We start from the raw sequence: 12969 nt of genomic DNA, 5'->3' as shown, positions 1-12969 counted from the left end.
ATTTCATGAAAGTACATAAAGGCATCTGGTTTTCTTTCTTTTTCCAGCTGTGAAGGAAGCAGCTGTCCAGAGGAGACACAATCTGTACAGGGACAGCATCATTCTGACCAACAGCGATCCCAACCTGCACCTGCTTGGAGAAACCCCTCCGGTGGACTGGGCTTCTAAATTTGGGGACGATGAGCTGGAGGGCTCTGTCGATGGTGGCGGTGTTGAAGGAGGCGGTTCTGGGAAAAGACGCAGGCAGGTGGTGTCCATGATCCAGCTGGATGGGGTGCCTCTACCTTATGAGTCCTGCCTGGAGGTCCCAGGCGTGGAGCTCATTCCTGAGGAGGCTGCCGAGATGTCTGAAGGCAGAGAGGGGGACCAAGAGGAGGATGAGGACGAAGACCTGCCTGAAGACCCTAAGTCTCCTGACAGCGTGGATGAAATCAGAGGTCTGATTAACCCAGTGGTGGAGTTGGCGGCTGTGCCAGAGGAGAGCCAGACTGACATGACCGACAAGACGGAGCCAATCACGGGCACCATCACCATGGAGGATGGGGTAGAGGAGGACGTGACACATGTCACCACCATGGTGGACAACGCCCCCAGGAAATCTCCACGAGACAAGTCGTCCCCGCACACAATTCTGCAGCAGCTGATGGGAAGCAAGAAGCAGGAAGCTGATAAGGAGCATCAGGAGGAAACAGCCATCAAGCACGCCATTGAGGAAATAGAGATAGCGGTACAGGAAGACGACAGCGAACGAGCTGCTGAGGTCTCTGCACCAGAGTCTGATTATGAGTTGTCACCAAAGCCACCACTGGCCAAAGACTCACATGGGGACAGTGGCTTCCAGTCACCGACCAGTGAGGCGCTGGACGAAAGTGAGCCTCAGCCAATCACAAACAGTCTGAACGGAGAGGACAAAATTATCGACCCGGTAGAAGTGGACGTGGTTTTAGCGTAGGAAGACAATCGTCTGAACATATCTGTGAACCTCGGAGGGAAACAGCAGAGTGTTGATGACATGTGATGGGAGAGAAGTAGAGTGGAAGAGGATTGTATAGCGCCGCCTTTTCTTTATTGTTGTTGATATTGCACAAACCAACTCTCCCATGCTCCCCTAGACTTTTTTTTTTTTACATTTCTTTGGTGATTGGTTCCTTTTCTTTTTACCTTAATGAATCTTAATGCAAGTTTTCTTCATATTTTGTATTTCATATTGAATTTAACATATCTGCTTTATGTAAGTCAGGCTCCTGTATGCTAATAGGCTGCAGATCCGTCACAAGGATCAGGGATTTTAAAGTGATAATCCACTTCTTTAAATACACAGAATAAGGGACAATAAATAAACAAAAACTACATCTAAATTATTAATGCTTTCTGGTTAAATTGAATATTTGTTTATATCAGTAATGTCTGTCAACACAGCAGGAAATAAGGCCTATATTTTCTCAATATATGTTGCATTTAGTTCACGGATTATACCTACAGATGAGGCCTTGACTGCACTGTGGGTGAAGGGTTCTCTTTCATTGTCACAGCTCTACCTGGGCAGCAGGGGGTGCTACAATCAACCTTTAGATGTTGTAGGGGGATCTGTTTAAAGGACCAATGTGTGTGATTTAGTGGCATCTAGAGCTCATTTTAAGGTAACAAAAACACAGTGATTTTTAGTTTCAGGTGATTATACACTAATGAAAACATAAATATGGATATGGTTCAGATTCAGAAAACTTTATTGATCCATGCAGGGAAATTGCTTTCTGCCAATAGATCCCCATGAATCCGACACACTGGACCTTTAAGTATTTAAACTACTATTTTCTTTTTAAATACCAGTATCTATTTTTGTAAAACATACTTTTTTAAATACTAAGTTTGTTTACTTTGAAAGCTTTTCCTGTATTCGCAAACGGCCTTTATGTTTCAACACTAGATATTTTAGTACAACCTGTCAGGAATGAGTCACACCTCCACTGTGATTAGACAGACAAGATGTTTTAAACTTTTTTGACAAGTGTGCAACAAAACAACCAACATTCATTGTTTCTCTTTACTTTGCCTTTGGGCACCGGTGACCAAGATCTTTATCTTGTAGGATTTTGATGAACTTGTAATCAGCGGAAGCTATCTTTGTGGCTACGAGGGATTTACTTAATGTCGGCTTCTGTTGGTGTTTTTCAGTTTTTTCCCCATTTAATTTTAAGTACATTGACTCAAACATGACAGTGGGGGAAAAAAAACATCTTCTCTAATTAAAATTTTCCTATCATCTTAAATGTATGTCATTTGGATGAAATGTCTTTTACAAGTTTTATCTTTATGTAAAAAAGAATAGACAGTATCATTGAGTCTCACCTTGTGGGAGAAACTTGTTCATTTTAGGGAGACTGCAGCCACTGGAAATCACGACAACACACTGATGACACAGGTGTTCTGTTATTCCAGGTTTAATAAAGTGTAAATATTGTTAGATTTTATTATAATACAGGGAAATGTTGAATTTGATATGGGAGAATGGGAAAATTCCATTGACTTTACATTTATGTTGAATTCCATGCTCTGTGGTTGTCAAACTGACAAAATTAAGTGCAAACATATCATTTTACATCTACACTTTATTAGAATTAGTACCAAAGGACGATCCTCTGCAGTTACATATCGGCTTCTTTCTGGGGCATTATCTGAAACGTTGACACCTGTAACATAAAGTGTTTGTGTACCATCTGCAGTCAGCAGAGCAAACTACAATCTAATGTCAGATACTGAGAAGACAGTTGCAATTCTTGTCATCCTCTCAAAGTTTCATAAGTCAGCATCCTGTTGTGAAATCATCCACTGTCACTGTATCCAAGCACATTTTATATTCATACCTAAGACCCCAGTACGTCCAATGGAGGACCACTGACTGTCACCATCACCTGTTTATTTATTATAAAACCTGTTTGGTGTAAGCAGCTCAACTTTTGTTGTTTAGTGCTTTTGTCTTCTTGAAATACATCAAAAAATAAGAATGAATAAAACTGTTTTATCAACTTTATTCTTTATCTTTGTCAACCAAGTAATTGGAGATTTTTATGGTGACAGAAAACCATCACTTGCATCAGTATACCACCTCAAGCTATCAAACATATTTGAATGTTTCTACTGTCAGAATCACTGACAGAAATGTAATAGATAAATACATATTTCAGTAGAAAACATCAAAAGGTCAGTTCCAAGGCACTCAAACTGTTTTTTCTCTGTTGCTTAGTGGTTTGTCAGTGGCTGCCACACAGCTCTCATGATCATCTTTCAGCGACCCCCCCCCCCCCACACACACACACACACACACATACACACATACACATACATGTGTGACCTCAGATGACACAAGAGAGATGACTACAAGCTCTGATCACATGATTCAGTTCCTGAATCTGTAAATCTCAGTTCCAAGTGTGAGTCTGTTTTTAGGTTTCACTCCAAAACACTGCAAAAAATGACAGAAAATCTGCCTGTAACACTAAATATGTCGTTCGCTCCACTCACAAAATGTTGCTCTTTAAGCCGTCAAGAACACAGAAGTCTTCAGGGTGAGTTTCACTTTAAAGTTATAGTAGCGCTGTCTTATCAGCGTTGTCAGAGCTCTCCTTTTCTCTAGGATTAAGTCTCATTTTTTTCATCCGTAGTGTCAGAACACCTTGAATTGTTCAGTAAGGGCTGTGTGGTGGCTGTGCCAGTCAGTCAATGTTGCTAAAAAAAAAAAAAATTACAGAAGCAGTTGAGCTTCTGCTGCAGATGTTTCAAATGCATTTCTCCTGTTTGAATTGATTGTATTTTTAGGACAAAAGAGGAGTTTAAGGAAGCGGCACTCCCTCCAGAAACAGAACATCATGTCCCTTTAACACAAAAGGTTACAAAACCTTAATTATAAAATTATGCACATCGTCCTAGCAGTCAAAGACAAATGTTAGAAATTTGTATGTCCACTTAAAGCGTTTTAAAGTTAACAACTGAGTCCGGAGGCCAGAGACCAAAGCGAGAGAGAAAATGATGACAGGAATTAGTCAATCAAGTAGTTTCTTTTTTAGTATCCAGAGAATGTGATCCCTCTGTCTGAACTGTCCATACCATCAGGCCTGACCCAGGAGAGGAAACGAGATGAAATAACCAAGGACAGAGCCCACAATGACCCCGAGGAAGATCCAGGTGTTGTAGGACATGACACACAGCATCAGCATGTAGCCCAGAGTGACCTGCAGTATGTGGAGGAGTGTCTGGATAACGTGCAGCAACCATCTGAACAGGAAGGAGAGGAAGGCTCGAGTTACACTGGGTACAATACATCACTGTGAGAGGATCATTTCCTCAAAAGGTTTATTCGGTGAAATGGGGTGAATTCAGGTTGTCGTAATGAAGAATTTTACTAGTCAAATACTCGGGTTGCATATTGTTTTTGGGTTCAATCACTGTGACAGAGCAGGTGGCACTTGAGGGAAAGGGAGGTCAATGTTCAGCCTTGCATACATCCAGTGTGTGACGAACACACGCTCGGTGTGAACGGGGGTGCACAGATGCACACAAAAACACACATAAAACCGCACACAGCTACGACAAAAAGCAGTGGAATGATATGAATTACAGCAATGACTGCAGAGACTGCAAATGATTAACCTGCAGCACTGACAACTGATGCTGAACTCTGCATGTTTGACTTAGCTGGGTCAAGAAAGCACTAAGATTAGAAGTGCTTTCATTTATAGAATTTCAGGTGGTTTTCTGTGGAAGCTTATTGCTGCCAGTAACATAAAAAATAAAGAGGAAAAGTGAGCCATGATTTTAAAAAAGCTCACAGTAATTGACTTACTGAGTTAAAATTCTGACGTAAAAAGTTAAAGTTATGATGTAAAATTCAACATTGTTTTGTCTTTTACTGGCCCTCCATACCTTTCCAGCCTCTAGTGTCCCATTATTTACATTTTACAGTCATAAATATATAAAAATACATGTTAAAAAATAAATTAGACTTGGACCTAGCTGTATTTCACAAGGACCCTGACCTGTTTCTGGTGCTTACAGCAGGAGGCTGTGACTGAATGGGAGTCAGCGAGGATTCAGAGGGGCTGCTCTCCAGCACGGAGCTGCTGTCGCTGCGGGAGGACGGAGGGATGGCGTACGTACACTGAGGCTGGGCCAGCTTAGACCGGCTCCCCAACCACACCCGCAACACTTTGAGCACCTCGTAGAGGACCGTCAGCAGCAGGACCACAAACACTGACAGCACCATCCCTGAAGACACACACACACACACACACACACACACACACACACACACACACACACACACACACACACACACACACACACACACACACACACACACACACACACACACACACACACACACACACACACACACACACACACACACACACACAGGCATAGCAGGGAAGCCTTTTGTGCTCTATGCTTTTCAAGTGTAAATAATATTTATCATTATTATCAATTCATGACCAAAACCCCTTTTTCTTAGAGAGTGTATGAACCAATGCTGCCTGAATACCAAGAACTGGACAGCCTAAACACAGAGATGGAGAGCTCTGACGGGCAGCCTGGTAATTCATAATAATAATCAATAATAATCTGCTTAATTAGACTTTCATTGATGCAAAGTTAAAGTGCAGAGGACACTGTAAGGACATGAAGCGAGCATTACAACGACCAGAAGCTTGACATGTAGTCAAGTAAAAAATAAAGTTTTCTATAGTCGTCAAACTGAGGTGCAGCTCAAAATGAAGGATTATGTTGCAGGTTTTTCGGAATCTTCTGGCATTGTTCTGTTTTTTACCAGGCCAGTGTTTGAATCCTCTGTAACTCAAGCTGACGGCCGCTGCTCCACCCTCCTCATGGGAAAAGCCTTCAAACTTTCCACAGGCCTATATTAAACTAAGCTGAAGTTTGACGTGATGTTGTATAAACTTCTGAGCAATTGCAAAAAACACAAATGTCCGTTGGCACAAAAGTGCGGTACGTTTTAAGCAGAAGAACTGGTTCTGTGGTGTTTATGACAGATGGGAGTGATTTCACAGACATGATCGACTCCTCTGAGGTGGAGACGCTATCTGACACTTTGAGGCTCACCTGCAGGCCCGTGCACATCCCAGAAGTTAAACAGCAGCGTCACGCTGCTTGACACCCCAAAAGTCATCTAAAGAAAAACGAGAACAATATTAAAACTCCGAAATGGCACAGACTGCTTGTGAAAGTGGGACTTTTTCTGAATAATGTTCTGCTCCTGTTTCTGTTTCTTCAGCTGCATTGTCTGAGGTTAACACTCCATGCATGCAGAATTATCTATTTTCTTCCACACCACATTCAAAACCTCCTCTGTTCATCATATTTTTTGGATTCCTTAAATAAGAAAATCCAATTTTACACCATTCCAGACAAATATCTATTCAGCTCATCTTGCCCCACCACTACAGGTTGTATTGTCCCACAAAAGCACACTCTGTTCTGGCCTGCTGCTGTAGATGTGTGCCTGACAGAGGAATGTACTGTTTGTGTGTATGTTACTCAGGCTGCCACGCAGTGCCTGCCAAGCTCTCCCCCTTCATCCTCGCTTATTCCCCACCTGTCCTGGCATGAGTGTCTCTCATCAGCTACACACTGGTGAAGGTCTAAATGGTGTAATTGGACAAATTTCAAGATGTCACCTCAGGCTGTGAGAACAAATGAGGTGCATTTCTCTAAGTTTTACGACACTTTACAGACTAATAAAAAAATGCTTGAGTTCTGGTCCATGACGGGAACGTTAATGATCATCAGTCATTGCACCAGAAGTTGGTCTAAGTTGTAATTTTGAAGTTCAGCTTCATTTCCTCCTCCAAATGTCTTGTTTGTGTTTGTTTAAGGCCTGTTGGGTCGACTCACTGCTTCTGTCTCTTGCCCTGCCAGACCTCTTTCAAGTGATGTCACCATCTTCCCAAATCTCAGCAATTAACATGGTGAGTACAATGTCACCGTTAGAGACGATGACCAAACCTAGAAAAATAAGAGCCGATTGGATCCCAGTTATCTTTTACAGAAAGAAAAGTCTGTCGGGGGAAAACGGGAAAAGGTGTTTCTGCAGAGGAGTGGGTTCAGTTTCCTCTGTTCCACTAAAATCCAGTTCCCTTTGTGTCAAAGCCACAGACACGTCTCTCGCTGAAACAGAGACTTGTGAACAGCGGAATATGGTGAAAGGTCAAAGCAAATAGTGTAAAAGTACTGTAAAAGTGCAAATAGGAGTATCAGGTAGCTTGATAACATCACAGAGAAAGACAAATATAGCAAAGTTGAGTCAACATGCTAACTCGAGGCTGGGCAGGGTGATCATTGTGAGCTTATCTTTCAAACCGCTGCAGAAAACCAGATATTTGCTCGCCAGGTGAATGAGGCAGCAAACGAGCAGAGCGATGTTTCTACCACAAACACTCTCAGAGGACCTGCTGAGGACTGTCTCCATGCTTTCGCCTGCTTCAGCCCACATGCACTTTACATTCGTGCAGACGTTTCACCAAACTGCCAGCTTTTGGGTGTCATGTCTGCAGCATGTGTGAATCAACTTTAGCAGAGCCAGCTGAGATGAAATGCTCTTTTTCTGGTGTGACAGCCTAAAAAATAAAGTCTGGAAAACCTAACCACAACATAAGTGATTATACAGTTTGTCATCCAACAGCAAAATTTTACTCTAAAGACATTTATGACTGGCTGCTGAAACACAAAAGGGCAATGGTTCACTTTGGAAAGTGTCATGTAATACTGTGACGCACATGATTTAAATGGGTTATATGTAGGCCTGGACAGGAACAGGATATTATCAAATATTAACTTTCAGTGATATCAGATATGATATGATTACCCCCTGTTTTCACTTTACAGAATGACGATACAGCAAACTTAACTAAGAACTAACAAATTATTGAAGAGTTTAGTTTCATGTAGTGAGAGTCACACTTCAGTGATTTCAGCCATACTGCCAGCTCCCCAGTTAGATAAATTCTTTAAAAACTTGCCAAAAGGTTTCACAGTGTTCACTCTGGGGCAGGTATCATCAACCCCCCCCCCCCCCCCCCCCCCCCCCATCATGAGATGGATTCATGATGTTCTCTGGGTTTATCAGGGTCTGCTCCCCGAAGTCCACACCACTAATTGCACATACTGACTGACTTAACGCCGCACTACAGAAATATTTCAAATGCAGAAGAAATTATTCAAGTAACACATATTAAGTTCACGATAATGTGAAAAACTAGAAACACAACTTACGGACATCATGGTGAACGTGCTGAGCGCAGGCTAACACACAGTTTCAGTGGTAAATGATTGTCCATTCCCCACTTTGTTGTTCGAGTGCAGTCAAGTAGGAGCCATTTGTCAGCTATGCCACAGTGCTGCCTCAGACCCAGCTCCTCGCTCAGAGGCAGCCCCGTGACCTCACAGCAAAGACAGAGGGCTGACGGTTAGTGGAGTCTTTCAGCAACTGGACACAAAGACACACTGCGGCTAAATAATGCAAATAGTGGTAAAAGTGCAATTCTAGTCGTCCGGAAAAGCGAGATGTTATCGTCGACATCGAACATGGTAGGTACAACCGACAAATATGTGCATTTCTAAGCAAGAGCTACGCTAGCTAGCGTTAGCCGAAGAGTGCAGCGATATGTATAACAGACGTGACGCATGCGCAGCATCCACCATTTTTAGCAACAAATATTTTGATCACGTGACAGACGGAGGTTGCCGAAGGCGTTCGTAGCCTTTCGGCTACTTTCGCTGTGAACAGCAGAGAGGCGGATTCACAGCTGACGGCTGAGTTCAGCTTTTACTGGAGGGAAGGTGTTTGTTATTTTGTGAGAGCTTTGTTGTTTGCTATCATGTTTTTACTGTGGTAAATATTAATCCTTATTCGACACAGTATTTACATTTTTGGAGACTTCAATATACAGTTATTGTTTAACTGTGCATTGTGGCATTTTATGTCCCTCCTTTAACATACTTCCTTAAATGTTCTTTGAACCTGTCTATTTTACACAGAATACAATCTCTGCAGTTTCTGTAAAAATGGATGATGTGCTTTGCTTTGCCTTGATTTTCGTCACCATTGGAACAGCTTTTACTGGCTGTCTTTCCATAGGAGCAGCCATACTTTTCATATGAGTATGACAGTTGAGAACTTCAGTCACCAGTTTTTCCTTTTGAGGATTCTCACATCTGTACACATATTTTTCAGAAATTAAAAAAACATTTACATGTAGATCTAGCTATGGATCAGTTGTGTCAATGCATTATTTAATCTAAAATAAACTATGAACAAAATAAATAAATAAAAAAAACTATTTGAGAACCACAACACTCACTCTGTTCACATCAACAACAAAACCTTGTCATATAATTTTATTGTTAAACTGTACAGTTCAACTTGCACTGTAAGCTGAAATATTACATTGACTGATTGAGGTGCTACTATTAGTATCTGCATACTGCACCTGTAAACAGTTTATGAGTAGAAAAATACAAAACCAGACACCACTCATCAGTATGTGAGGAAGGAAGAATGAAAAGTAACACAGAACAAGAGGGGCTTTGTAAAGCTATAGTACCTTCTGGTGGAGAAGAATTCAACAGAATTAGGATCGATAAAGGCAGCGTGAAATGACTTCAGGGAGCTGCTGCTACTGCAGCATTCTTGGAGATGAGAGGAAATTGCACATATTTTATAAAACAATATTAAAAACAAAGTTCAACAGGTCCAGTGTCCTTGCTGTTTTTAAAAGCTACATCTGTATACATCAAGTGCACTTAGCACAGTCCACAGGAGACAGGACAGGAAGAGCTGCACGAGCACTTCCTGACGTCCTCCCTGACAGAGAAGGAGAAAGTCCATCACAAGCTCCTGGAAGGGATGGCGGGAGTCCACTTTGTCTAAGGCATGCATTCAGAATAACACAGAGCCAGAATACCGTAGTTCAGATTTCTAACAGTAAGAGCAGTTTGTGGAAGTTTCAGAACTGAAAAATAAAAGCTAGAAAAGAAAAATACAAAGTGTGGACATGGCAGCATGATCTACAGTGAGGAGCCAACCGGCACAGTTTTCTGAATTCACACAGCAGACTTTGAGTTTGTACTACAATGTGACTAAAATAAGACGAACACGTCAAGAGTCACGCAAACGTTTGATACAGCAGTTGTGCTTAAGATTTTCAGTTGCATTAGTTTCTCACAGAAAAGTACACATTCAGGCTGGGGACATGGTTGAAATCATTATGAACTGATGTTCACAGGAATAAATCATGTTCCACTGTTTTACATGAAATCAGTCTGTTCAAATGTGCCAAAGAAAAGCTGCAGTCACTCATTTTGATAGTTTTTAATTCCAACTTGCTCAGATGAATTAAGATGAATTGGAAGAAGTTAAAATATTGAATTATCACCCCGCCCTTGTACACAGACAAAGAGAAATGTCTCTAACAGACAATTTAAGACAAATGAAGTTTGAGTGAAAACAGAGCTCAGGTGAACTTTGCATCTTGTCCAAATTAGCTCTGTTTTACACACACACACACTCACGTACAGTAGATCTGCACTCAGAAACCCAAGCACTCAAACTATAAAAAGTGCTGTGCACATGTGCATTTATCATCTGTACCAAATGAACATTTCAGAGGATTCTCATCTCTCTAATGTAACACTAAAAGAACGTTAAGGCAACAAACAGCAGAAAAAACAAAATAAACAAGATGTTAATATATACAGCAGACCCCCAGTCAGTGAATTGCATGAGCAGGGACTCTGTGAAGTATTTCAGTTTGCGTGGTTGATTATGTTAAGCTCCACTTCCAGGGTAAGTTGAGATAAGCTTGTACCACTGATGACCACTAGAGGGCAGAAAAAGACCGCATCAGTGGTGCAGTCCTCATATCCAGCCGCAGGAAAAATGAGCCTAATCTGCAGATACACCGTCCTCTGAATACAAAGCTGGTGCCAAAGAAAACCCCCTCAGCTATAGAACACAAGGTGGTGGTACAGAGATGATACATAACCTTCATCTCAGATATATAGTCTTATATATTCTCTTTTTGTTGAACTGAATTTTCTTACTGATCTCCTCAAGAAACAAAACATTTTTAAACATAAAAATATAAATATTCCAATTGGTCAATTAATGTCAATGAAAACCAGATTTAAAACTACACTGACTTTGTGTCACTGGATTAGTTTGTTTCACTCTTTAAAGCCCCTTCGTGTAGGACTCTGCCCGGCAACCTGGAGTGGTATAGTAAGAAAAAGACATTATAACAGACAGGAATGCATGTTGCATTACACATACACACATAGACCACCAATTTTCACTGGGACTGTCTCAGATTTCAAGATTTCAAGCATCAGAATTTAAAAATGATATAATGACAGAAAGGTCCTACACACTGGGGTTTTAAGTAGCTTCACAGACAAACCAGAGCCTCTAGCAATGAGCTCTCCCTTCAACATCCAGCATGAAGACAGCTCCGCCCTGCTGCTGATGAGGACGACTGAGACACAAACAGACAGCGGAGGACCACAATAACAAGTGCACAATCGGAACAAGACTGCAAAAAAGGCCAACAATTGATCTCGTCAAACACGAGCCTTCAGCAGACCAAAATCATTTTCAAGGCATCACAGATGCAAAAATCCATTGACAAAAAAAAATAATTAAAAATTCTGTATGATGATCCAAAATACTTCTCTTAGGCACAGTGATGGTCACCCATTCTGTCTGACACTACCTTGTGGGACATGAGGTGAAATTAAAACTTATATTCAATATAAGATATGATCCCTTTTGACGTATTGGAGGACGAAGAAACAATCTTTGGGGTGTTCGGGGTGGAGGTCCGGTCCATCCTCTTTAACCCAGCATGATTCTGTCCTGATTTGTCGAGAGGCAAGTGTACACAGGTATGGGTGGGTGTGGCCATGATGCTCCATCACCGTCTTCTTCTCTACTGTCTACTGCTGAAGCTGGAGTTGGCGCTACTGCAGCTTTCCTCGTAAGTGGGTGGGGGCTCTGTAACACAAAAAGGCAAAAAAAAGTCAGTAATACAGGTGAAGCTGCCTACAGCTATTGTATTTCTCTTTATGCCGGTTTACCAAGCTTCCTATTAAATAAACTTCAACTCATTCAGAATACAGCAGCCAGAGTGCTAACAAACACTAAAAGGTCTGAACATATTACTCCTTACCTATCACTTCTCCACGGGCTTCCAGTAAAATATAGAATTGATTTTAAAATACTTCTCATTGTTTTTAAATGTTTTAATGGCCTGACACCCTCCTACATTTGTGACATGCTTACTGATCACACACCTGAGAGGTCCGTCAGATCATCAAACAAAGGGCTCCTCAGAGTACCAAGAATACACCTCAAAGCAACTCATGGTGCCTTCAGCTATTATGGTCCCACTCTTTGGAACTCTCTTCCTCATGAAATTCGGTCAGCTCCAATAGTGTCTTCTTTTAAAACCAAGCTAAAGACTTTCTTTTTTAAACAAGCTTTTAATTAAGGTTCCCATGTGAGAGTACTTACAGTTGGTTTGCCAAAATGAGAAACTGTATCTTTTTCATCTCCTATCAAATATTGTTTGTCTCCTATCATCCTTATTCTAATCCCATCTGTCTTTTTACTGTGTCGATACTGAGTGTTTTATCGTGTCCTTTGTCTTCCTGTATCATGTAAAGCACATTGAGTCTACGCCTGCCGTATGAAATGTGCTATATAAATAAATTACTTACAGTGTTTTGAAATCTGAGATTTGGCAACATGTTACTGGGGTTTTCTTCTTAAAAACAGGTGCTACTAATAACATTAACAATGGCTCTGTTCTGTTAAAGCGTCCATGTACATCATGACAGTGTGACAGTAAGCCAGCATGCACAATACAAGAACCCTAAATGGAATTCAGCCACCACTGATTC

The 12969-nt window shown here is 41.3% G+C and overlaps 3 protein-coding genes across 4 annotated transcripts in view; 1 reads left to right on the top strand and 2 right to left on the bottom strand.

The window, feature by feature from the left end:
- Window positions 1-2458, top strand: part of niban2a (niban apoptosis regulator 2a) — a 30231-nt gene extending 27773 nt beyond the window's left edge. Inside the window, exon 14 of the mRNA XM_070989389.1 lies at window positions 48-2458. Coding sequence (XP_070845490.1) covers window positions 48-952 — 905 coding nt within the window. The 3' untranslated portion in view covers window positions 953-2458. The remainder of the gene's footprint in view (window positions 1-47) is intronic.
- A 482-nt stretch (window positions 2459-2940) lies between these two features.
- slc31a2 (solute carrier family 31 member 2) lies at window positions 2941-8664 on the bottom strand. 2 transcript variants are annotated; one of them, XM_070989390.1, is made up of 4 exons: window positions 8284-8664; window positions 6115-6181; window positions 5034-5262; window positions 2941-4272 (listed from the first exon to the last, which is right to left on the bottom strand). In XM_070989390.1, exons 1-4 carry the CDS (start codon window positions 8290-8292, stop codon window positions 4107-4109), a joined length of 471 nt encoding a protein of 156 aa, XP_070845491.1. In that variant the 5' UTR covers window positions 8293-8664; the 3' UTR covers window positions 2941-4106. The 2 variants fall into 2 exon arrangements, with proteins under 2 accessions (XP_070845491.1, XP_070845492.1); XM_070989391.1 differs by lacking the exons at window positions 6115-6181; window positions 8284-8664 and adding an exon at window positions 5387-5517.
- A 729-nt stretch (window positions 8665-9393) lies between these two features.
- The window catches only part of arrdc1b (arrestin domain containing 1b), a 33054-nt gene continuing 29478 nt past the window's right edge, over window positions 9394-12969 (bottom strand). The window contains exon 8 of the mRNA XM_070989399.1: window positions 9394-12061. Coding sequence (XP_070845500.1) covers window positions 11997-12061 — 65 coding nt within the window. The 3' untranslated portion in view covers window positions 9394-11996. The remainder of the gene's footprint in view (window positions 12062-12969) is intronic.

Source organism: Chaetodon trifascialis, chromosome 20 (genome assembly GCF_039877785.1).
Source record: "Chaetodon trifascialis isolate fChaTrf1 chromosome 20, fChaTrf1.hap1, whole genome shotgun sequence".
Lineage (NCBI taxonomy): Eukaryota > Metazoa > Chordata > Actinopteri > Chaetodontiformes > Chaetodontidae > Chaetodon > Chaetodon trifascialis.
The sequence above is the reverse complement of the archived record's forward strand: the minus strand, read 5'-3'. Positions and strand labels throughout refer to the sequence as shown.

Bases quoted from the DNA above. Each gene is read 5' to 3' on its own strand.
- slc31a2 (XM_070989390.1), bottom strand. The intron at 5,263-6,114 runs GTGAGCCTCAAA...GTGTGTCTTCAG, and splicing joins GGATGTGCACGGGCCTGCAG to GGATGGTGCTGTCAGTGTTT. The intron at 4,273-5,033 runs GTCAGGGTCCTT...CTTCCTGTTCAG, and splicing joins GCTGTAAGCACCAGAAACAG to ATGGTTGCTGCACGTTATCC.